At 46.4% G+C, this 25,702-nt stretch overlaps 1 protein-coding gene across 9 annotated transcripts in view; it reads left to right on the top strand.

The window, feature by feature from the left end:
* The window catches only part of Cac (calcium voltage-gated channel subunit cacophony), a 906,370-nt gene that overhangs the window by 799,509 nt on the left and 81,159 nt on the right, over positions 1 to 25,702 (top strand). For all 9 annotated transcript variants that reach the window (XM_077679772.1, XM_077679785.1, XM_077679745.1 and 6 more), the window contains 4 exons: positions 3,121 to 3,224; positions 4,222 to 4,337; positions 19,267 to 19,326; positions 20,927 to 21,019. In XM_077679772.1, the coding sequence (XP_077535898.1) occupies positions 3,121 to 3,224; positions 4,222 to 4,337; positions 19,267 to 19,326; positions 20,927 to 21,019 (373 nt within the window). The remainder of the gene's footprint in view (positions 1 to 3,120; positions 3,225 to 4,221; positions 4,338 to 19,266; positions 19,327 to 20,926; positions 21,020 to 25,702) is intronic.

The following is a 25,702-nucleotide window of genomic DNA, read 5'->3' as shown; positions in this document are numbered from 1 at the left end:
GTGACTCTGCTGCGTCGCCTTCCGTGTAACGACGGGCAACCTCAAGGCGGTGTACTAGGACCACGCTGGTTCTCTGTGCTGCCGTCAGTGTGCAGCCGTTGCCTGACAGCATGAATGGTGAGGCCCGCTTTAGTCGCAGTAACACTGTAACGAGGTTAGTTGGCACGTTCTGCTTCTGTGGCTGCTTTTCTACGGCCGGTTTGCTGAGGTCAGCAGTGATAGTGGCTCCAGAAACGCTATGTTGACCTTGAAAGGAATTTGTTACCATTTTCATCCCAATGATGAACTATAATAAATTGGAACCTTTCTTTTTTAAAGGGGTGGGGGGTGGGGGGCGGTATCCATGTGAGGCCGGTATGCGGGAAACCATGGCATTGGCAGTGGCCAAACGGCCTGCCTCTTCCCCAAAGGCAACCAGAAGCGATGGTTTTCCGGTTATTCTAGCTGGCATTTAAAAAAAAAAAGGATGGACGGTAACGGCCAGGAGCGTAAAAAACTTCGACTTAATAATGTGGTGACACGCTGCGAGCTTGCATAAAATGCCATCTCGGCGGACGCTTTATGTGGCGCCAACCCATTTGCCGATCCGCACAAACTCGTACAGCGACCCTTGACGGTTCACAGTGTCGGCGCAGTTCCTGTGTGTGCGTGTGCGTGTGCGTGTGCGTGTGCGTGTGCGTGTGCGTGCGTGTGTGTGTGTGTGTGTGTGTGTGTGTGTGTGTGTGTGTGTGTGTGTGTGTGTGTGTGTGTGTGTGTGTGTGTGTGTGTGTGTGTGTGTGTGTGTGTGTGTGTGTGTGTGTGTGTGTGTGTGTGTGTGTGTGTGTGTGTGTGTGTGTGTGTGTGTGTGTGTGTGTGTGTGTGTGTGTGTGTGTGTGTGTGTGTGTGTGTGTGTGTGTGTGTGTGTGTGTGTGTGTGTGTGTGTGTGTGTGTGTGTGTGTGTGTGTGTGTGTGTGTGTGTGTGTGTGTGTGTGTGTGTGTGTGTGTGTGTGTGTGTGTGTGTGTGTGTGTGTGTGTGTGTGTGTGTGTGTGTGTGTGTGTGTGTGTGTGTGTGTGTGTGTGTGTGTGTGTGTGTGTGTGTGTGTGTGTGTGTGTGTGTGTGTGTGTGTGTGTGTGTGTGTGTGTGTGTGTGTGTGTGTGTGTGTGTGTGTGTGTGTGTGTGTGTGTGTGTGTGTGTGTGTGTGTGTGTGTGTGTGTGTGTGTGTGTGTGTGTGTGTGTGTGTGTGTGTGTGTGTGTGTGTGTGTGTGTGTGTGTGTGTGTGTGTGTGTGTGTGTGTGTGTGTGTGTGTGTGTGTGTGTGTGTGTGTGTGTGTGTGTGTGTGTGTGTGTGTGTGTGTGTGTGTGTGTGTGTGTGTGTGTGTGTGTGTGTGTGTGTGTGTGTGTGTGTGTGTGTGTGTGTGTGTGTGTGTGTGTGTGTGTGTGTGTGTGTGTGTGTGTGTGTGGTGTGTGTGTGTGTGTGTGTGTGTGTGTGTGTGTGTGTGTGTGTGTGTGTGTGTGTGTGTGTGTGTGTGTGTGTGTGTGTGTGTGTGTGTGTGTGTGTGTGTGTGTGTGTGTGTGTGTGTGTGTGTGTGTGTGTGTGTGTGTGTGTGTGTGTGTGTGTGTGTGTGTGTGTGTGTGTGTGTGTGTGTGTGTGTGTGTGTGTGTGTGTGTGTGTGTGTGTGTGTGTGTGTGTGTGTGTGTGTGTGTGTGTGTGTGTGTGTGTGTGTGTGTGTGTGTGTGTGTGTGTGTGTGTGTGTGTGTGTGTGTGTGTGTGTGTGTGTGTGTGTGTGTGTGTGTGTGTGTGTGTGTGTGTGTGTGTGTGTGTGTGTGTGTGTGTGTGTGGTGTGTGTGTGTGTGTGTGTGTGTGTGTGTGTGTGTGTGTGTGTGTGTGTGTGTGTGTGTGTGTGTGTGTGTGTGTGTGTGTGTGTGTGTGTGTGTGTGTGTGTGTGTGTGTGTGTGTGTGTGTGTGTGTGTGTGTGTGTGTGTGTGTGTGTGTGTGTGTGTTTATATATCTTCAAACGTTCCCATACACGAAAGGGAACAACCGATACTGGACGACAGCTGCAACTCAGCTGGGCACGCCCTACCCACGCACGCTTGTAGTGCTTGACAATCATTCGTATTCATGAAATCGCGCAGGCGCGGCACACGCACTGGAAACAGAATCTCTCAGAGTGAACGCTTTAACTGCGGGAATCTCCGTGCCTAATGAGACGTTGCTACAGCCTTCAAGCTTTTCTTCCGGAAATGAATGGGCAGATATAGAAATGTGGCTTTCGAATCGCTTCATTGAGAGTGAAACGAAGAAAGTGGGAACCACGCGAGGGGATATAAATTGAAACCGGGCTAGAACAAGCTTTGTGCGTAATATTTTGTGCGATTAAGGGATCACTGAAGTTTGATGCGCAACCTTCTTTCGTCCATCGAATCCTTATTCATCGCGAAACGGGGACAAAATGCCAGAGGTCGTTCAGTGAATGCCGGGTCGCGCTTGCACGCAGGCAACGGCGAGAGATGCCGTGGTTGAGGCCAAAGCAATGCTATCCGCAGTCGATAATTGCCGCGCTCAGGCCGTGACGCTTTAAATTGCCTGTGCACCTAATGAAACCTCATTTTGGAATTATGTACGTTCAAGTGTGACTTTACAAGGAGGCATAAAAAAACTAACCCTTCAACAGCGTTACTATCATCTTTTCATGTGGCAAATGGCCGGAAGTGAAGCCCCATGCCGAGCTAAACTAACGCACTCTCTTCCTTGTTCCCTTTTAGCTATTATTGCTGTTTATGTGTGTCGCGTTTAAACCGACCACGCGCCACTTACGAGTGGTTCAACGCCGGAGTTGTGCAATCAGCACCACACGAAACGCTAACAAAAAATACGGCCGTGAAAGCACAAAGTCAGAGACTCTTCCCTGAAGCTGAACAGCAGCTGTGGGAAATCATCTAACCACACTTCATTATTGTTACTAAGCAATGCCAATATTTTTGTGGCGTGCGGACATTTATTCGACTCTGGTTCTTATTTGCGAATACGCGTTTGACATGTCACCGGTGTCATAACAGCACAGTGTAAAGTGCGTGTAACGCCCAAGTTTAAATCGTCTAATTTTGTTGCAATTTGTGTTTTTTTCCTTCCCTTTGCAGACAAATGATGCCTTGGGTAACTCATTTAACTGGGTGTATTTCGTACCTCTCATCATCCTGGGATCCTTTTTCATGCTCAACTTAGTTCTCGGTGTTCTTAGTGGGTGAGTAGAGTTGAATGTTGTTTGGATGCATGCACGCACGAATGGCACTGACACACAGCCCACATTTCTCGCTTGCTCTCTAAAGACTTCATTCTGTACTTTCGCTGACTAACTGTGCAACACTGAAGGAGCCTTGCTGAATAATTCTGAGCGTAGAGTGCTGTCACATGCAGTTCCATCAAAGTTCTCATGCCTCTCAGGTCACGCGACTTCTGTCTTCACTCTCAGGCCGACTTTCGGCTCTTCACATATTCTCCATTTTTGTGAATATCCACTTCAGGTGACGTAGTGGTCCGAGGACCCATCGCGCCATTTCTGCACAATTCAGTGCAACATATCCGCAATATTTACCCATGAACGCATGTAAAAGCAAGCGGAGAAAACGCATCGGCCAAACAGGCAGTTCTAGGCTGTGGTGGAAAAGGTTGCTCTTGACCGCTGTCGTTAAAGAGGCTGCTCTGGACATGCCCAAACAGATGAACTACGACTGCCACTAATATAGCAGAAAAATCACCCAACTCCCGCACTTTGCATGTGCTCTCTGGACTGTACGTATAAACTTACAAGAAAAGCCGCAAATACCTCACAGACGCCATATTTAATGCAGCCAGAATTGGGGCCGCCATGTTGCCAAGACGATGGGAAGGCCTGACAGCATTTTAAATCATGTGTTGTTTACATTTAAGTACGTAGCCCTATATTGCGTCTGGTAAGCACTATTCATTACATATATAGTTTGATTTCTTCTTTTCATGATACCATTGATATCAGTGAATGCATAAAAAGGGAAACAACTAAATATAGACGCTCCTACTGCCTAGTTAACGGCTATTGTAATTGTTAATACACAGAGGCGTGAACAACGAGGTATAGGTACATTTCAATCACACAAAAAAGGCAAGTAGAGCTGGATTGACCAATAAGTAGGAATAATAAGGAAAACACGAAAAACCTCGGTTTTTCTCTGTTCTCATTTGCTCACATTGGTGTTTTTCAGAGAGTTTGCAAAAGAAAGAGAGAGGGTAGAGAACCGGCAAGCCTTTCTCAAGATTCGAAGACAGCAGCAGTTAGAGAGGGAGTTGGACGGCTACGTAGAGTGGATATGCAAGGCGGGTAAGTGCGGCAACTGGTGCCTCCGCGTCTTCCTAAGTCATGGTGTGCTGGGTCTTTTACGTAATCCTCATATGGCTTGACTAGTATGGGGAAAACCTCCTTTAAGGAATGACTTATTAGCGAAGCGGACAAAGATTTTATAATTGTGAAATCTATATTTAATAACTGTTTGAACTGTCCGTTGACGTTCAACGTCACAACCGTATTAGGTACCTACGGCAGAACACGCGGTGACTATTATTCCGCGCGAACATCGCCACGTCAGATCTCGTTGGTCGCGTTGGGGATGCCGTTTTTTTTTCTGGTTTCTCGGGAAGCAGAATGGCGACGAAAGGCTTGAGAGTAGCAAAACGGAACAAGAACTTTATCAGTTACGTATCGGAAGCCGCAAGGAACAATGGCATGCGACCAACGGGATGGGACTTGACGACGTGCACACCAGGATGGGCGGTGGATCTGCGTGACTTGGTAATGGACCCTGACGAGCCTGTTGTCATTGTTCCGTATCCTCAGCTAATGTAACTGTAGATGACGCCATAGTTCAGCGTCATCTCTGGGTTGCGCACAGCACGTGTGGTATTTACGTCCTTGAGATGCGCTCTGCCCCGCACTTGGCCGACCTATTCCGCTGGGAATACAAGACACCGCCACGACGGTCTGCGTATATATATTTTATGTGTTCGGTTGAAATCTCTGGACATGTGCTATAGGGATAAGTATTGCTAATACGATAGTGCATGTTGTTAATCCCGTGTTTGAGTAAAACGTCCAGCGATGATGTATAGATTCCGGTCTTTACTTTCGCTGTGATAGGCGATAATGAACAAAATTGGTACATGTGAAATAAAGGGGCGAGTCGCGAAGACCCGTCCCGGTGATCGGTTTAAATCAAGGTTCTCCTGATAATGATATGGGGCAATTCAGTGTGTCGGCGCTTCAACTAAACGCGCCGCTATTACGAGAAAGCACGCTTTACATGCCACAAGTACAAAATGATTTGGTAGTAGAGCAAAAGCTTAATTTCTCCAGGCACAAACTCAAAAAACGCCTCGTTTCGCCAATCTTACCTACAAGCTACGCCAAGGTCATGCAGCGCCTCGTGCGGTTGCGGAGTGAAAGTGTCCAATAGCTTGTTCGTTCTGAGGGGAGGTGTGCGTAGAGGGGGAAAGGGGGAAAGGGTAAGGGCGCGTGCCTCCAGAAAAGGATACAAGGAGACGCTGGCTGCGTTCAAGTTCACTGCACGTTCGTGAGGCCTAGACCGGAAACTGCGCCGAGCAGCGTCGGTGTTTTGCCTTGCGGTCAGGGTGTCGAACCGGAACCGGAACCGAACCGAAAACCGGAACCGAACCCGAATTTTTGCCCGGAACCAGAACTGAACCGGAACCGTATTTTTTCCGCCATTTTGGAACCGAACCCGAACCGGAACGAATTGAAAGAGCCGTTCCGAACCGGTTCCGGGGCATCAAAACTGTGATTTCTAGTTTTCCATCCCGGTACCCTACCTTGCATCCGAAGATATTTTTACCATTCGCCAGACGGTACCCCGCAATATTTTGCATAGTCTGCAGTTCCCAAGGCCCTTTAAGGTCTCATCTTATTATTAGCCTAAATTTAATGTAAAGACCATACACACTACTAGTTTGCTTCAGGTATTGCCCTTCTCCCCAAATTATCTTTTTGCATTCACAATAACATAAGTTAGAAGGCATATTCAATGGCAACATATCATGGGGCATTCTTTATGGTTTAAATTTAATGTAAAGACCATACACACTACTAGTTTGCTTCAGGTATTGCCCTTCTCCCCAAATTATCTTTTTGCATTCACAATAACATAAGTTAGAAGGCATATTCAATGGCAACATATCATGGGGTATTCTTTATGGTTTCTATCTGCAGTCTGTTTAAAATCGTGTGAAGTTTTCATGTTGTTAATTGGCATGTATCCGTGTCCGCTTGCGAAGGCCTTCAGCGACACCATCAACAATAAATCCGTATCTTCCACTTATTTTAGTCTGAGTCGGCACTTATATAAAAACAGCACTGAGACACAAACACTCACAGTTCTGTACGTCACCATCACTTTTTCTTGTACAGTGCCGTTGTGTCCTTTGGTTACTGCCCTAGGAGAACATGAGAATTGAAAAAAGAACTGGGGCCTTCTCAATTTCACTTTTAAAGTAAATGTGATAGCATTTCGATGCATGGATTTAAGTCGATTAACGCGGATTAGCGGGTAGACTAGGGTGGTTTAGTGAGATGAGTGAATGAACTTATGTGAATGAGTGGGACGGCGGTGTTGATTCATATGGATTAAAGGAATTAGCTGGTCAGTTAAGGTGGATTAGAGGGTTGGACCAAACATGATAGATTTGGGGTCCTTGGCATTTGTAAATTTTGCAGCGTTCTCTTTCTCGACAAATCAGGAAATTTAGTTACGCACAAAATAGCCGGAAAGTTATGTGTCGACCACCTGAATGCTATAAAAGGCCTTTTTTATGCAAGTATTACGCTTTTATGTTATTTCTCGAGTAAGATTTACATCTCGCACGGAAGTTAAAAACTAATTGCCTAATGCATGTCTTATATTCACCAAAAGGTTCTCAAAATGTGTATATATGAGGTAAGACTACGAAGCAACTAAACTGAAAAAAATAAGGAACGATCAACTGGTTTGATGCGAAAGACACCCGATAGCATTCTCCGATACCTTCTCTTTCTTCGTGCTACTGTTCTACAGCCTTCCACAGGTGTAGCATCTCAACCCCCGAACACAGCCCCTTCCAAGCTGAGGAAGAGGCGATAACAGACTCTTATCAGGCGTGGCGCAACTTTGCCAACCGTCTATTGCATGTTACAACACTTCGAATGAAAAACCAGAGGCCACCAACGAGACCAGCCAGGATTGTATGGGCACCAGCTCATACTGGCATCGCCGGCAGACAAGATCACCAACCTCGTGGCTGGACATTTGACCCGCTTAGCCAGCGCTGATGAAGCCGAGCCCGAGCGCATGCATCCTGTATACATACCAGGAAATTAATTAGCACTATACGCTCTCCCGTAGAACGTATTCCTTCCCGCACAAATCACTAGCGAATAACCAGGAAAGATTATTCCGTGCACTGCGGATTAACACCTTCCCACACATCACCAGTCTTCACCTCTTAGACGGGACACAATTCTCTCCATTTCGTCGCTTCTGTGGGGAGCCTGGGAACCACATGCACACAGTAGGCGGCTGCGACAAGTCCACCCTATATCCACCCAACCTACACGTTTCCGTAGAGATTTGGGAGAGAGCCTTGGCCAGCTCCGGCCTGGAAGATCAGTTTCTCTTGATGGAAACGACTGTCGACTCTACCCCTTGAATGAGGACGCCTCTCTGAAACTTTTCCTCGATTTATTTAAAGTTCATTTTCCCTCTCTCTACGAGGGATAATTACTGCTGCTTGTGACTTTACTCAGCTATCATCTTTCGTAGAGCCCAAACGCTCTCACCTGTCACTGAAGTGCCATTTAGCAAGTTCCTATCTCCGGTGGTTCCCTATATCCAATGCTGTCCTGTACACGGCGTCCAATGAGTCATTAAAGCCGTTCTTTCTTTCTAACTGGTACGTTAGCACATGAAAGATGAGCAGAAAGAAATCGCTTTAAATGCCACCAGCCACGCTTGACAGTCGGAGGTTGACGCCGACGAGGGACTGTTTTCGACTTCTAGCAGTGGCAGTGCTAATGATTTCGTGTGAAAGCTAAAGCGCCGTTGAAACAAGGCTACATGACAAGCGTAGCAGACCAATGAATTTATTTAAATGAAAAATTATTTGCCTCATTGTGCGAAAACAGGGGTGCATGCGCGCGTGCGTGCCTAGACATTTGGTGGAACCAAAAAAGATGTTGGGCGCTCAGGCTCTCCTGCCCGCCAAAAAGACTGCCCGCTCGCCAGTAAACTACCTGACTGCGTGGCTGCCTGCCAGGCAGGCGATTCCTGCGAGGATGCGTGATTTCGGGACAAGGGGCGGCCCGCCACGAGACACCTGGGCGGAGGGGGGAGGCGGACGCAAAATACTGTCCATGGCGACACTCCAGGGTACTGAAAAATTTCTGCAGAAATTCAAACAATTATCTACTAATGCGTAGCATTCCTATGCCGCTTGTCCTCAGTGTGAGTTTCTACAGCCAATTTTTTTGGTTTTTATAAATCCTGTCTGACTAATTATCTGAATTGACGCTGTTATAATTACAAATAGAATATTCGCGAAATCTCTATTATAGTGGCATTGCAGGCAGTTATACGGTTTCCCATTTTCCTTAATTCTTAACATTTTTCTTATTTTATAGTTTTCAAAATTTCGTTCGACCAATTATTTTCATTTGCGCTATTATAATGATTACATTTGTAACTCGCGAAATCTGCCTTATTGTGGAAATGCAGGGTGTTACACGGTTCGCCAGTTTCCGCAATTATTTCACTTTTTTTTTTATTTTTACATTTATAAATTTTCTTCGACTAATTATCTCCTTTTACCCTACATAACGATTACAGGTAGAAATTTCCCGAAATCCTCATTATTGTGGAAATGCAGGGTGTCACACGGTTTGCCAGTTTCGGTGATTACTTTTTTTATTTTTAACTTTTTCAGAAATTTTGTGCGACCAGTTATCTCCACTTACGCTATTATAGCGATTGCAGGTGGAACTCCCGCAAGATCGGTATTTTTGTGGAAATGAAGGGGGTTTCACGGTCCTTGCTGTGGGCAAAGAATGGTACGCATTAAAACGATTGTGGACGGACGGGTCGTCTGCTTAGTAGGACGGGGCAATAGGCAGTCTGCCGGGAGGCTGCCCATTACCAGAAGATTCTGGCGAAGATGCACCGAGGGGGAGGCGTCGGAGGCACCCGTGTGCTGCCCACTGGTCAGGAGGCTACATGTTTGCTTTCCAGAAGACTGGCGAGAACGCATTATTTGGAGCGATGTGCGGCCCGTCACTTGTCGGCGAAGGGAGTGGATCACATGGCTGCACAGCTGTTACGTAGAGCCATGCGTTAGAACGGTCCTAAAATACCTTCCGCCGATGCATGGATGTACATGTAACCAAATAAAGCAATGTATTAGCAATCTCCTCCCGAACGAATTTTGTTAAAGCGAAGAGTATTAGCTGAGAAATCGTAAATAAAAAAAATTACACCATCTTCCCGTGCGGAACCCTGATGAGGATGCGAAGCATCGTGGCGGTTCCGTGTGGTTCAATTGTGTTGCCGTTATGTTGATTGATCTGGTTTTTACTGGCGCCAGAGGGAATTCCGCGTCCGGGTCCCCACCGGTAACAAAGGCACGCAAGTGCTGTTGTGTTACGGTGAGTAGGCGGTGGTTCTCCAGGCGCCGAAACTCGTCCATCATGTTCTTGTCGATGTTGTCTCTGTGGTAGAATCGGTAGTCTCTGTCAGCTTTGGTGAGGTAAAGGATGTTGACATTGGTGCACCGGCTCAGAGCAATGTACACGCGTACACGCCCTCCTCTTCGCAGCTTTGTTGTTGTTGTTGTTGTTCCTTCACAAAATGGCGCATACCCAATCAGGGGATCGGCCAAACATTTAGTTGCTAATTCGAATGCGATTGCTGCCTAGGTGGATGATTCAAGGAAAGTTAGAAAATTTTGGAAGTCTTCTCGTTCTTCTTCTTCGGCGGTTCCCCTACGGGAAGATGACGACGGTGGTTGAACGCGAACCTATCTCGTGATGGATTCTTTGGTTGGCCAATCCCTAGGGGCATCCTGCCACAATCAGCATCAGAGGCGCTCCGGACGGGGCTGGTTGAGCTGCAAGGCGCGTGGCGCTTCCCGCCACAGCTTTCCCACGGGAAATTCAGCATCCCCCTCTAAAGTTTTCAGTTCGTCGTTTCCGTTGACGTTCAGCTTCGCGTGCCCTCGTTATATCAGTAGCTTCTTGACGTAGTTTGAATGAGTCAAGGCCATAAGGCGCCTTCGTAGCACTTCCTCATGTCCCGGATTTGTAGCGTAGTGGGATGAGCACCGCTTACCTCCTGTTGCGGCCAGAGAGTCGTGGGATTGAAACCGGGCGCCGCTAACTATTTCTTTTTTTATAGCGTAGTATCGCGGAGCTGTGGGTGTAAGGAGGAGAGTTGCGTATGCGCAGTGAGCGTGTGGACGGCGCAGCCATCAACGACGGAGGACCAGGCGAGCCTAAGAAATGTTCCGCATTTAAAACCGTGCATTATCGTCGCGCCGCGTTTCCTCTTCCTTTCAATTTACTCTCCGCTGTTGACGGCGCGAAGCCTTCCCTCCCATGATGCTGCCCTCCGCAGCGGTGACGTACGTCCGCTGTTGCGCTGCTCATACTGCCGTCTGCTACGGGCAAGCTTTGTTGACACCATGGATCCCGCACTCCGCTCAAGGCTGGAAAAGCGAACAAAAAATCTGGCGGCCTGGCCTTGCCCTTTCGCGGTGTACGTTGCGGCAGTTGCTATCGGCGGCACGTGACTTTTTATCGGCGGAGAACTCGCAGCCGCACGGGGAGGATCGTGCGCTCGTTCTCTTTGATGCACCGCGCACTGTTTATCCAAAAAGCGCCGAATCAGATGTGGCCACGCTGGTGCCGGGTCTTATTTTGCGGCGGTGGTAATTTCTGCCGGCGGCATGTGAAAAAGACATTTTAAACCGATAGAGAACCCGTGCACCAAACGCTTCAATCATGTGACCAGTTCAGCTTGGGGCGACCCGTGGTGGAGAGCGGAAACGTTGGCAAAACATTCTCCGCCTCAGCTCTGAGCTTTCTAGCATTGGAGCGAGCGCCATTTCTTTGACAATCTCAAACATCGGTTGCCTTGGCAACAAGGCACAAACCGCTCTAGAAGTCAGTTACGGTTCCGTGATCCCGGTTGAAGTTGAAGTTGAAGTTGAAGTTGAGTTTATTTCACTATATATACAATATTTTTTCTTGCCTTCCCGCAGACGCACTCGAAGGAGCTTGTATGCGGACGGGGCAGCCCAGTGGTCACACAAACATCAATCACCCAATCGTCTTATAACAATAGACAGAAAGCAAATGACAGTGCAATTGAATAACAAAACTGTACATGAACTGTGCACATAAAAATAAAAATAAAAATAAGAGCACTAAAGCACTTGCATAGCGAAGAAAAAGCACTTACATAACTAAACATATAGGAGAAGTGAATGACTAATACCATGATTTTCATGAGTGTCGACAAAGAAGAGAGCACACGTAAAAGAACAGGCAATTCAATACACCATAGTTGAAATAACATTACAGAGTGACAATACACACTACTCTATGTTTGATTCCACCCAATCATTTATACGCTTTTTCAGTTTGCTAGCTGAAGCCACTGAAGAGTCTGTAAGAAATTTATTAAAATATAAAGGTACATAGAAGGCTCGTGTTCTCTTACCATACCCTGTGTAAACTCTAGCTCTGATAAAAGGTTCTATATGACGGAGGGCCCGGGTTTTCTTGTTCTTTATTTTGTATTTATCTAAAAAAAGGTGTTTTGTGAGCAATGTAGCCACCAGAAGTTTTTGCACTGTCATCATAGAATGACTACACAGTATATCTCCAATGGCTGCCGTACTACATGTTGATTGATAAACAAAGTTTCTTGCTATTTTACGAATAATGGTATTTAAAATATTTAATTTCTCTTTTGAAGCCCACCCATAAATTGTTATCCCGTACCTCAATATCGATTCACCCAAAGATTTGTACAGCATCTTTCGTAGACGGACATCACAAACCGTTCTTAATTTATAAATAACACCGCAAACTGCTCTTAGTTTTCGCGCAACGTGCTCGATATGATGGATAAATGATAATTTGTCATCGAGGAAAAGACCTAAATATTTTACTTTCGTGAGGTAATTGAGGGATTGGCATGTACAATTGTTGCAAGAATATTTATGAAGAAACAGTTCAAACGAAGAATCAATTTTTCTGAATGGGCTGTGAAAACAGGTTAATTGCGTTTTATCATGATTAAAAAAAATAAAGTTACTGTGAAACCATGTAATTAATTTAGAGATATCTTCTTGCATTAATTTTATTCCGGCCATGTAACTCTCACTAACCAATAAAAGTGCCGTGTCATCTGCGTACTGGAATACTTTGGAGTGTAAAGATAACTGAGCCAAATCGTTTATATAAACATTAAACAATAAAGGTCCTACATTGACCCTTGCGGGACACCATACTTCAATGGTAACAAGTCACTATTAGTGTCATTATTCCTTACCATCTTATATCGTTCCTGGAAATAGCTTAAAAACAGTTTTGCATATACCCCGCGAAATCCTGAACAAAATAACTCATTCAAAATATTTCCAGCTCAGTTAAATCATACATGTATGCTGAGTGCATGTTAGATTGCACAGTTGAATTCGAATCCGGTACTGGTGAATTTCTACTTCGCAATTTAACAGCGGCATTAGCGAAACACTTATTGAAATTATTTGCTAACGTATAACTTTCAATGCCTTGAAAGTTGGTTGTAATAGTCTAATCAATACTACTCTTTTTTGTTCTCCCGCTTAATGCGTTTGCTATGTTCCAGGTTCTCCTCGGGTCTTTCCTACATTTATTTATTTCATTTTTGTAGTACCAATTTTTTGCCATTCGTAACTTAGCGGTGAGCTTATTTCTCAACTGCCTTAATTCTTCTTTTAAAGACAGGTTAGATTGGTCTTTCTTACACCGATGCCACAGTCGCTCCTTTAGGAAACTTAGTTCCATTATTTCATTGTCTATCCAAGGCTTTTCAACCTTCCGTCTTTTCAAGGTAATTTTTTTAGTGTATTCTCGGTATATTTCCTGAAGCTTACCTATAAATTGATTATAAGTCAAAGAATGGTCATTCTGAATGAGAGAATCCCAATCAAAGTCATTAACTAGCTCATCTATTTTTCTATTATCAAGTACGCATTTCTATTATCAGGTCCCGCTTACATTCTGTCTAAACTGCAATGCCCATGACGAAGAATTGAAATAGTTACGAAGTAATGATCCACAACTTTCTGGGTTATAATTCCGGAAATCACATTGATGTCTGCAATACGAACATTTATATGATCAATGCAGGAGCGTGTAAGACCGGTCCCATATGGTTCTTCTCGAGTAAATCCCATAATTTGGTGTTCGAAGCCATATCCAGATGTGATTGTTAAGTAGTCAGGAATGCAAAATTTGTTTGGTGAAAGTATATCAATGTTAAAGTCCCCCACAAGTATTACATTATCATGTTTATCAAGTTTCTGTAACGTATACTCGAGTTCATCAAGAAAAACTTTAATATCTTTAGCAGGTGGCCTATACACCGCTAAGATAACAAACAATAGCTCCTTGTCTTGAGCAGTAATCATCATTGTCTCCGCTTCTAAGAACGAAAGTTCCTTCACTTCGCACAACCAAGCACTTTCAACATAAACCAATACACCTCCTCCCCTCCTACCGTCCCGGCACAATGAAAACTGTCGGAATCCGGGAATTTGATATAGCTTTGCAGCTTCAGTATCTACATTAACCTCAGTAAGAACAATCACATCCAAGTTTTTAATAAATTTTCGTAGGTACAGTTCGAGAAGATCCCAATACTTTTGTAAGCTTCTAACATTTGCATGAATAAGGCCTAAAGCTTGAACTTTTTTCTCATCTTCTAAGTGCTTTTCGTAGTATGACTGCCATTCGTCGAACGATTCGACAACTTGGGTCATGTTACTTGACATATTTTAGATGGTCCAACCTCGCAATTCTTATAGAAGGTGCACCCTCCTGTTTCCTCACGAAAACCTTACCGTTCCTCACCCAAGCAAATTCATACGATTTCTCTTTCGCTTGTTTTTTTACCAGCCAAAACAGTGTTTTGCAGTGAGCGGTCAAGTTTTCGTTGATATAGATGCTATCCTCCATCAGCGCACGTAGTTTTTGAAGCCACGTGTCCCTTATCGTTGTACTTGCGAATCTTACAAGTATTGGAGGGACCATCCCTTCTTTAGCCTTAATGCGGTGAATAGCTTCCACATGCTCATCCAAAGGTTCAGTCAGCTCAAGTCGTTGCGCCAACAACCGAAGTGTGTTTCTCAAGTTCTCCTTTGGAATTTGTGGCACACCATGTATTTCAATGTTCCTTCTTCGCGAATACTCTTCTAAATCTTGTACGGCATACTTTACTTCTTCAAGCTCGGATTGCTGCTTTACAAGAGCCGTCTCCATGGAAAGGCTTTTTTCCTGTAAACCCTTTAAGTCGTCATTATGGCCCTTGATGGTCAGCAGTACACTGTCGTACTGAGCACACATGTGCTCTACCGAGCTTTCTATCGCCGTCATCTTTTCCCGTTGTTCTTTTAGTTCCCTTAACACATCGTCGTGTTTCATTGTTTGAAGCTCCTTTGTCTTTTCTAGTTTATCTAGCCGGTTTATCACATCAGTCATTTTCGTTGACAATGACATAACACAGGCCAGAACATCTTTCAGAAAGGGCTCATTCTGCCGACGATCATCGTCAGTGTTGTCTGAACGATTTTCACTCTGCGTCCTTACGGGCCTTGAGGTACCTGCTAAACAGGTAGGGCACGTCCAAGCATCGATATCTTTCTTCGCCAATTTCTTGAAGGCCGTTTTGGTTATCGCTGAGCATTGGTACGTGATAGCAATTTTTGCAGGTCAGACACTTGATGCCGTCAGCAGAGAGAGCCTTCATCCAGGCAAGGCAAATTTCCGGAGTAGCCATTTCAGTTAAACAACACGGTGCAGTCCAGCGAAGCGTTACGAAACAGTAGCTATTCAAGGAAAGGGTTTGAACATGCTTACCTAAAATGATAAGCGGAACATGTCTGAGCGCTGTTCGTGCGCTCCGCTGGACTGCAACCTCGTCGTTGTCGTTGCTTCACTTTATAGCCGTGGACGCCCCACTGTTCGCTGCCCATTGGTCCGTCTGGTGTGACGACATGGCCAAAAACCGAGAGCACTGCCGCTGTCCGTTGTGGCTGAAGAAAATCGTCTTTCGACCTGGCCCCCGATATCACCGGCTGCGATGGCGCAGGTTGTCGATTCTCCGGCGTGCTTCCTTGAACAGCGGCTGGCTTCCTCCGACGACCAAGACCAGCACAGGAGAAACCTAAAATGATAAGCGGAACATGTGTGAGCGCTGTTCGTGCGCTCCGCTGGACTGCCATTGGGGCCTGCTGGACTGCTTGGGGCCTGCTGGACTGGGGCCTGCTGGACTGGACTGCTGGACTCCGCTGGATTGCCATTCAGCTTGGGGCCTCACCTCACGACATGTGGGCACTGCAAGCGTACCACTCACTCCGATTGGGAAGTGCGAGACGCGTTTGGCATTGCAGGAGGCGATGGTGTGTGTGTTGTAGACGCCTTTGCTTCGCGATGAAATGCGACGTTGTGCTTCTGCGGGTGGATAGTGCTTCCCATGGTCTGAATTACCTTTCTCGAGCGACGTACGCCTCAACCTCGCATGGGGTATGTGCAGTGTGCGTGGCTAAAAGCCATCTCGGCTTGTGCGCCAGAGTTGACTTGCTGTTCGTCCACGCAAACCGCGCGTGAGGTGAGTGCCGAATTTACGACGGGCAGGAGGAGGCAACCCATCGTCTGTCAATTGCTGTTCAGACTTGCAACGCATGTTGTGACGTTGTGTTCACTCGAAACGCATCTCTGGATTGTTTTGAAGTTGAATAAAAAGGTGTGCGTCAAATCCGGGCATTCGTCTCAGGCCGTTCTCTGCGATTGCACAAAAGAAGTGCCACGAGGCTTCAACCCTTTCTTTATGGAACGTACTCAGGTAAGAGAATATCCATGTCGTGTTATTGCCATGTTGCATTCAATACAGACGGTTAAGCGTTTGTTTACATTTGTTTAGTTTGTCGTAAAATGTCCAAGCACTCGGGCGCTACGCTGGCAGATGAGCCGGCGAGCCGACGCTGAGCAGACGGCTCACCTCTTTGCCGGAAGTGCGTGATTGATTGATTGTGGGGTTTAACGCTCCGACGCAACGCAGGCGATGAGGCGCGCCGTAGTGGAGGGCTCCGGATTAATTTTGACCACCTGGGGATCTTTATCGTGAGCCGAAATCTCGTACACATGGGCGTTTTTGCTTTTCGCCTCCATCAGAAAAGCGGCCGCCGCGGCCGGGAATCGAACCCGCGACCTCGTGCTCAGCAGCGCAAAGCCTTAGCCACTGAGCCACCGCGGCGGGTAGGAAGTGCGTGAAAAAGTCGCCCAATAGCAGGATGTGTAGCTCATGACGAACATCTGGAAATTGATGACGTAGACATGTGAAGATGGCGGCGTCCAAAAACACAAAGGGAAGGGTGAGAAAAAAGCGACAAACTTTGCACCAAAAGTGTGAGCTTTCCGCTGCGCGTAAAAGAGTAATACTTGGCACAGATGACGTTGATGACCCAATCTAATTGCGCTAGTTCATTTTGTGTGCTCAAAACGCCTTTCAGGGCCCCTTTAAGCACTCGCTCCTGTGGTTTCGCGTAGTCTCTCAGCGTTGGACTCGTTGTAACCGAGAGAACGAAGACGCCACCGTAGATAGAGCTAGCAGGTAAACGGAGGTTGCAAGTATGACGAAAGTGTAAGTGGGAGGGCGTAATTCCGTGACCGTGCGAAACGTGCTTCACATTGGCGACCCCTTACGAGATAACGACAGAGTATTCCGCGCGCCATCGTGCATTAACAGATGACGCGATCACCTCCTGAGGCACAGCATCTATGCGCCGTCACCGAGAGTCGTAATCGTCCGTCATTTTCTTCCTCGAGAAAACAACTGCGGGGTATAACTGCAGTGTTATGATCCAAGAATAAATTAAATTACATTATAAAAATGAAAGAAACTAAGTCAATAAAAATAAACTTGCTGCCATAAAGAGCACGGCATTCAAATTCATACAAATACGGAGTCTTATGTGTCCGAGCGAATTTTTCATTTCGCTTCAGTTAATATTGTAATCGTGGACCTACTATAGAAAACATTTTGCAGTACATTTCACAGTTGAAGGAACTCTTCAATACTTTAGATCAACGCTCTCACTCTTATCTTCGCATCTGGAAGCACTGCAAAAATTATAGCTATTCCCAGCACAGAGGAGCAGTGCGGGATTTGCTCGTCCCAGCAGATACGCCTTCCGTTTCTGCTTCGCTTTTGTGGTTTAATTTTAATGTCGCAACTTAAGGAAAGACGGCAAGTAGCCGCTACATCGCTGTAATGACGTCATTCCAGCCGTAGAAGAACGCCATGACTGGAAAGAGAGAAAAATATTTCAAGCAAGTTTGTAAGTTATCTGATGGGGACAGAGCAGTACGTTTTGTCTGAGGGACTTTCCGGCTCCCTGATCTAAGTACTGAATGTGTTGGTTGACTACTTTCTGCAAGCATTCAAGATTTCGAACAAGGTTGAAAAAAGGGTGGCGGGGTTGCCTATTTTTGGCCAAAACAAAACATTTGCACAAAAAAAACCTACACTATGGCTTCTTTTTTGACAAAGAAACCTGACAAGGAAACAAAAACCTAACACAAACAATTAACAGAAAAAACACGCCTGCTTTTTTTTTCTCCGAACCCGTTCGAACCCGTTTGAACCGGTTCGAACCGGTTCGAACCGGAACGGAATGGTGCGCCGGAACTGAACCCGAACCGAACCCGATAGCCTTAAACCCGAACCCGAACCGAACCCGAAAAAATTTCGGTTCGACACCCTGCACAATTGTGCGCGCGTTTCGCGTTCTCCGCGCGATAAACCGAGCTACCGCACGACTAATACCCCTGCCGGACGGCAAATTTAATGTCATTCCCATCGAATGTGATTCTTTCAAAATGACATTTTTTTTTTTTTTTGCAGCCACACGAAAAAAATGTAATGACATTCGACCAAAATGACATTAGGAACCTAATGAGTTTGCGGAACCCATTCGACTACGTTCTGCCAGCAGATGTATTATCTCAACACCAGACACTCAATGGAATGCTCACCCAGTACAGATGACTGAAGCAGCAGTAACATTATACTTACTAGTAGCAATATATTTGCATGGGTATAATTTTTCAGTCATTTATTTATTGATATAAAACAAGCCGAATAGAGTCCTAAAAAAGAAAATTGCTAGTCTCACTACCAGGACGGCCTCAGCCGTTGTGGTGGGCGCCAGCGGCTATGTTTGTTTATATGCCCCATGCTGGTGTGACGACAGTGTTTAATCGTGTTCAATAAGTTGCTGCAACTATGCTTAAAGTGCATTCATAAGTGCAGTAAGGGTATTTAACCTCTTTTCTCTCAGTTTTCGCAAATATTGAAGCGCATACAAAACTAATTTATCTACACGAAGTCTTACCAATCGCCACTGCCATCATTTCCAAATTACATTAATTTTGGCCGTGTAGCAGCGCCTCGAATAATAACGTTAAGTCGAGCGAATGACATTCGATGAGAATGGCATTAATTTGCCGTGTGGCTGGGGTAGAACTTCGTTCAACCGCGTTCAACTACGCTTTTTTTTTTTTTTTTTCATTGCATGAACGACAATGTTCCCTACGCGGTGTGTCAGTTTACACCCGTCTCCGCCTCTGTTCCAATGAAAGCCGAAAAACGCCCGTGCCTCGAGACGTAGCTGTATGTTAAAGACCCACAGTCGGTCTACATTTTGCCTAATCCCGCCGCTACGGAGGGCCTCGCACTGAGGTGAAGCTCCGGCGCGCAACGTCCCAGTTTGAGATTCTCAGCACAGATTACGACTAAAATGCCGCCAGTACATCCCCTGCTAAAGAGCGTGAAGAGTCGAAACAGAACTATTAGAGGTATACTTTAAAAACGCTTAAAAAGAAGAGACTGAACTAGGCAACTGCTCTCACCCTGATACCTGTTCTTTCTTTTTCGTTTTTAATGCAGAGGAAGTAATTCTGGCGGAGGAGAGAACAACTGAGGAAGAGAAGATGCACATAATAGAAGGTAAGTTCGAAACTTTCAAGCGCCAGAAAGTGCCACTGTAGCATGACCGGCAGAAATATTTCGCCCCACGTTCAGCTATTGGTGCCCATTCGAATAACACTTAAATTCGTGCAAACTGGAAGCTCAAATTGCTATCGCAAACTTAACGAGCCATTTACGCACATCAGACCTCCTTCTAGTCGCTTGCGTCCAAAATCCTTGTCAAATAACTGGATCAATCCTTTAGAACTGTTTTGCTATGTGCAGGAACGTTTTTGCCCTACGACTGCTGCACTCTAAGCTTCCAGACGTTTTGTAAGTTTTTTAGTATAAACGGGAGTTTTATTACCATTCTTACATATGTCTATATTGTGCAATATTGAGAAATCAGTGTATGGCGCGAGTAGCAAACGTTCAGCACTCATGAAGCAACTTTTTTTTTTTGACCGAGTGGTTAGGTAAAGGTAAGACTAAACCTTGGTGCATTTGTTTTGCTGAACATCAATCGAAAATGTTGCATGGCTATATCAGGCGTGGAAATGATAAAAGCAAAAGGATGAGCTGGTCGTGAGGAATAACTTGGACCCCTCTTTTCCTTCATTACAAAGCTAATTTGTTTTTGTGAATGAAAGCTTCGTGTTCAATTCAAAGGCTATCCAGTGGTCTAAGGCACCTTCACGGGGCAGTATTACGCGATTCATTCGAATGACGAATCACTGCGGCCAATGCAGAAAATAGCTCGAATTACGTCTCCGGCATATGATTTGGCTCTAACATGTGACATGCTCTGTGGGATCGCGTAATGGGAACGTGATGTTACTACGCGAGCTCCCGAAGAGATCTGAAGTCTGTGATACGAGCATTACGAGCGATATAAGAAATAGGAGCAAGTACGAAGTCACGTTATATTTGGGGTCGCTTCGAACTGCCTGCCGCAAAAAGCTAACTTCGGATTTCTTTCCCGCCGACAGAATCTTGGACATCACCACTTCTTTTTTTTTTTTTCCAGCAATATTATTGACTTTGTTGAGTGGAGACAGCGTTTGCTTACGCGCCCAGCCCGCTAGCTAGGTGATTGGCGTAGCATGAGTTAGGAGGTTGTATTGCCGGTCAGGGTTTAATAAGGGCGGCGGAAAACGAACAACCCCGCTCATACGGTTTTTCGGTGCAGGTTAATGATGCCCCGAAGATGCAAACTAATCCGTAGCTGCCCATTGCGGCGCGCGTGATAGTCCAGGTGTACCTTCGCCGCTAAAAACCCAAATCTGATCATGTGTGCTTGTGTACGTATTTGACGTTCTTTAGTGTATCATGGCCTTTAAATTGCTTTCTCGCATGTAGTATCTATTGTGATTTTACTTACCCTTCACTCCTTCCAGTCGAAGATACTGCATTCAGAGAACCCAATTTGGGGGCTCCTTTACGGGACGCAATAAGTTTTGACTTATTTGACGCCTTCTGCGCGTAGGTCGCAATAGCTGCGAAGGTGGGGGATGCTTTACAAGCCAAACCATGTTCTAGCACTGCGTGACCTTGAATGCCATGCTGGCTATGGGCCCCAGCAATGCGGGGAAGTATTGGCGCCGGTGGCTGTGGACTGAATCGACGTTCCGCTTTACAGCTCGCAGGCGAGCAGCCAATAAGCGTAAGAAACTAAAGAGCATTCACAACAAGAGCACGGATGAAGAAGAGGAAGAAGAGGTGGAGGACGAAGGTGAGCCGCGGGTGCTGCCCCCCCGACTCCCGATGCGCTGCTGTCCTTGGTTCGCCGCCATTGCCGCTGCACCGCTTGCCGTTCTTGTTGCTCACTTCACGCTCGCTAGCGCCAGTGGTGCTGCAGAAGTCAACTGGCACCTCAATGGACGCGGGGTGTTGCAACGCTGCAAGGAACACTTTAAAAATTCATTCGATTCGAACCGCTCGGTTATTAAGGCTCAAGCTGGCCCGAAGCTCGCGTTTTATGGTATATTTTGATTGTCACTGAGATCGCCGACGGCACTTACTCACCTGTTTATTTTTAAATCGAATAGAAACAGTCTCCGATGGGGACGGCCTCACAGACAGTCATGCGTGACGATAGAGTGCCTGACGGGTTGCGGAATGGTGGCGCCCTACGTCGGTGCAAAAACAAAATGCTTCGGCGACCTGTCAACTGACCCACGAATTCTGTTTTATATGCCCCCCACGGAAGGCGTGTAATACATGGTACGCGACGTTATTCGCGACTCCAAGTTGGCGCTCGCTATCTTGAGGAGGCCTGTGCTCGCATCTTAACCTTCAGGTCCGGTTGCTTTTCTCTCCGTGATGTGCTGCTGGGGCCGTGCTTGCCGCCGCTGTTTCTGATCGCAACGACTGACGTGCGAGGTTTTCAGCCACACGAAGGCTCGGCGACGAAAGAAAATCATTTGTGGGGTTTTCAGGGCGGAAGGTATGCGCACATGTCGTTTTCACTAGTACCTGTGCGGGTAGTAAACGACGGGTCGCAAAGAGCGTTACGGACCAGCAGCGTGAAAATTGGATATAAGTAGAGGTGAGCACACTAGTTCGTTACACAATTTTCGCTCTGCATGATTCCTACTGGTCAGTCAGCTGTGATTTGCTTGACAATGAAAGAAACTTCTTCCCTGCGATCATGCGCTGCATTCGATTGTTCAGCTACCGTTATCGGCTCGGTGTTGTCCCAGCGCGCCCCATGTGCCTGTAGTTATAAAGACGACAGTCTTTCTTGGGCGACTCAAACGTGAAAATTTTGGTCTTTCTGTCTGTCTCTCGGCTTGCTCTCGGGGCCAACAGTTAATGAACGAGGCGCTTATATAGGCAACACATTTACAAACTACTATATCTGCTATGTTGTTGTTGTTCATATTTGCCAACATTGCTGGGCAGGAATAAAACATTAGGCATATTTGAGGCAGTACGTAGGTGATATTTGCAATTTTATTTTTTAATAAAAATACATAGTAGCTTGATTTTTGCGATAACAAATTAAGAAAAACGCTTAGGAAAAAATGTTTCGATCCAAAAATACAAAAAGCGCTCGCGGCGCCCCTCCTGGCGGCATTCCAAGCCCAACAGTAACAAAAGGTTCCAGCAGATGGCGCGCGAGCAGTGGAGCGCGGCAAACTTGAATTGACTCGAGCAAGCCTCCACCGTGTTTATCGTGGGAAGAGCGAGACCGTAGGGGAAGAGAGCGAGAGGTGAGGGGGAAAGAGGAGAGAGGCATTTGCGTGGCAGGGGCGACAGAAGGCTGTCGTCTCTCGACGACATTTGCAGCGGAGTGAGCAGATAGGCGGCCATTCTTTTAACTAGTGTTACGGGCTGAACTCCCTTAAGGGCTAATTGTTCTAGAACAGGGGTCGGCAACCTGACCTCAGTACCCCGCCCCCTCCCCCTTTTCGCTTGCTATCCATGGAGGCCGGCTGGCAGTTTTGACCTCAAATTGGGTTAGACAGCAACGAAGAACGGTCGCTTCCAGTTGGCATTATTATTATTGTTCATTATTGATTTTCTTCGTAATTATTGCTGTCCATTCGACGATTTTTTTTTCGCTTTGCCTGCAAAGCTCCGCCTCCCCGATTAGACGTCCGGCCCCCACCGTGTCGGCTTCATGTAACTCGGCCCACCGGCTCCAAAGGTTGCCGTTCCCTGCTCTAGGATATTTGTTGGGAGTGATGCATGGGATTTTATTGCTTGCTGCAGAACCTTGCATGGACGCATCCGAGCAGTCGGTGCGCCTAAGAGCCGACGTTCCGAAGCTCGTGAGGGCGTTGTGCTGCTGAACCCAAGGACGCAAGTTCGATCTCTGGCGCGGTGGCCGCTTTTCTGATGGAGGGGAAACGCCTGTGTGCCGAGATATCGGCGCACGCCAAAGATCCCCAGGAAGTAAACATTAATCTGGAACCCTCCACTAGGGCGCGCCTCATAGCCCAGGTGTAGCTTCGGCGCTTTAAACCGCACAATCAATCAATCGAAGTTTGTGGGCGCGGGACCGGGCTGTACCGTATGTCCCATACCACTAACGCGAAGGGACCTTTCTCAATCCTCTCATTTGCGAATCGTGCGTGCGCGTCCAGCTATGTGCTGCTACTGCATGCTGAACCTGTAGGGGGGGGGGGGGGGGGGGGGGGGGCATTCCCCGTCAAGCCCATTGTTGGCTTTTTGAATGTACCCCTGGCATCATTTGATGTTGAAATAAATATTGAAAATAAATATGTCGTTCTCCGTTGAATGTGCTGTATGTATTAAACGCCTGTTATGCTGCCGTGTTAATTACGAAGTATGACGGCCAACCCCGCATAAAAATGTAAACTAGCTTTAACCAGCCGCTGTTTCGATTGTGCGAACTGGCCAATGAGACGCGCCTTAATTGAGTGCTGCATATTCGTTTAGCGTGTTCCCTAACCTCTGCCAAACGTCATAGGTGAATTTCACATTTATAAAAAAAAAAAAAAAAACAACACCGCGAAATGAAGTGGCGGCTGTCCGAGCCGATAGCGGCGCATTTGCCGAGCCACCGTTGCGGGTTTAACTAAAACATGTGCTAGCACAAAGCGCAAGAAAAAAAGAAAAAGAAAAACGCAAGAACAAAGAAATCTCACACCTGTTTTCTATCATCTCTGACCCATCATTCATTCGCGCGCTGCAAGCGTATTGCAGCCAGTTTTTATTCGTAGTGGAGATTCTCAAAACCACCCGCAATTTTACCTGAAGCAGTCCATGAGCGCTGCACAGATGTGATTGGCTCTGTGAAAGAGACCTCTTGCACAAGGGCTGTCCCTTCCATAACTTTAAGCTCAGTGGGAAAGCCATTCATCTCGATAAAAATACCATAGCTTCCCGTACGTCGTCTGCAACCACCAAACGACGATTTCGGAGCTGCTGTCGCTGGTACAGTCGTTGAAGATGCCCCAGATTATTCACTATTTCATCGAGGCAGAGTGCATTGTCGCTATCGATAGCGCACTTTGCGTCGATGAAACACTGCCATCAGGCGCTGCAACGAAAGAACATCAACCCGGGAGCAAGGGAAGGTCCCGTTGCGAACCTGCATTCGGTGGCCATCTTGGTTATTTTGCACATTGTTGCCAGACTACGCCACCAACTTGTGGTTGTGAGGCCGCCTGCGGAAGATGGCCCCGTAGGTGAAAATTGTTTTTATGCGATTACAAAATAAACAGGCAAGTGCTTTTGACCATCTCAGTGATAAACGAAATTGAACATAAAATTCGATTCACATATGAAGTTTTAGTAATAGTTAGCTAGCGGTTTGTACGGAATAAATCTTTAAAGTGTTCTTAAAAGCTTTGAAACACCCCATATGTCGTACTGTGTACCGGCAAAACACGCTGCTTTCGCACTTTTGTAAGCCTTCATAGCATGCCGTCGCAAGACGCCTGCACCCGAAGCATACTAAGCTGGGTGAATCGAAACGATCTGTGGATATGTCAGACAGTTCAATATCTGCTTCGAGTTAGTTTGTTGCTTACCGACAGAAATATGCACTGCTTTTCTTATTTTAGTTGTCATCTGTGGTGCCATTTGGATGGCCTAACCGACCGTGTCGCGTTAGTATAGCATGACAGTGTAATGAAGTATATAACGTTCTTTTGTCTGCTGCTAGTTCTCTAGCATCGCCACAGAAGTGTGGTCCAGTTAACAGGGGAAATGTGTATTTTGTAACACCCAGTGTAACTGCAGATTTGCGCATAGATAAGTTGAGTCAGCTTATCGTTTGGGTGCGTTCAAATCACTAGTGTGAAGGTGTTGCCTCAAATGTATTTCCATACCCCTAAAAGAACTTCAGTAATCATAAAGAGCATAAGAGTGTGTGTCACTGCTTAAAAGAAAGTGCAGCGGGCCTGAAATAGGCAGAATTTAATATCCGAGGCTATAAATTTGATTTGGATACATCTGCAAAGCCACACGAGCCGCCCCGCAACACAGATTTGATGGCAAAATTGTGTTTACAAACTGTGCATTCGTTTGCAGAGCCCCTGTCCCTTGGTGTCAACTGCTTTAAACAGCCCTCACTTTGCCGTGCCTCACTTAACCCACCCTCCCCTAACCCGCACAGCATGCTGACGAGCCGGCTCGTTGAACGTGAAAATGATCTAACTAAGCTGCGCCATTGCCGACTCGTTCCCAGTAACGATCGACGTGACAAGGGAGGCTTGTTTTGGTAGGGTTGCTTAGGGCGGTGGGATAGCGGAACCGTTCCCGGGTTTGCACATGCCAAACATACAGGAGCTGCATTTCACTGTTACTGAATTTGGTTTTCTTTGGGAAGAAGCTCACACAACTACCTTTGAGGTTTGCACTTTAACTGACTGTACTGCCAGAAAATAGCAGCAAAACAAACTTTTGGCCAAACATAGTGTGTAAATTAAGCCTGAGAGTA

The sequence above is a fragment of the Haemaphysalis longicornis genome, unplaced genomic scaffold (assembly GCF_048455015.1).
Source record: "Haemaphysalis longicornis isolate Haplotype H1 unplaced genomic scaffold, Haemaphysalis longicornis Haplotype H1 scaffold_1, whole genome shotgun sequence".
NCBI classification, from domain to species: Eukaryota; Metazoa; Arthropoda; class Arachnida; order Ixodida; family Ixodidae; genus Haemaphysalis; species Haemaphysalis longicornis.
Note: the sequence above shows the minus strand (reverse complement) of the source record. Positions and strands in the feature narration are given on the sequence as shown.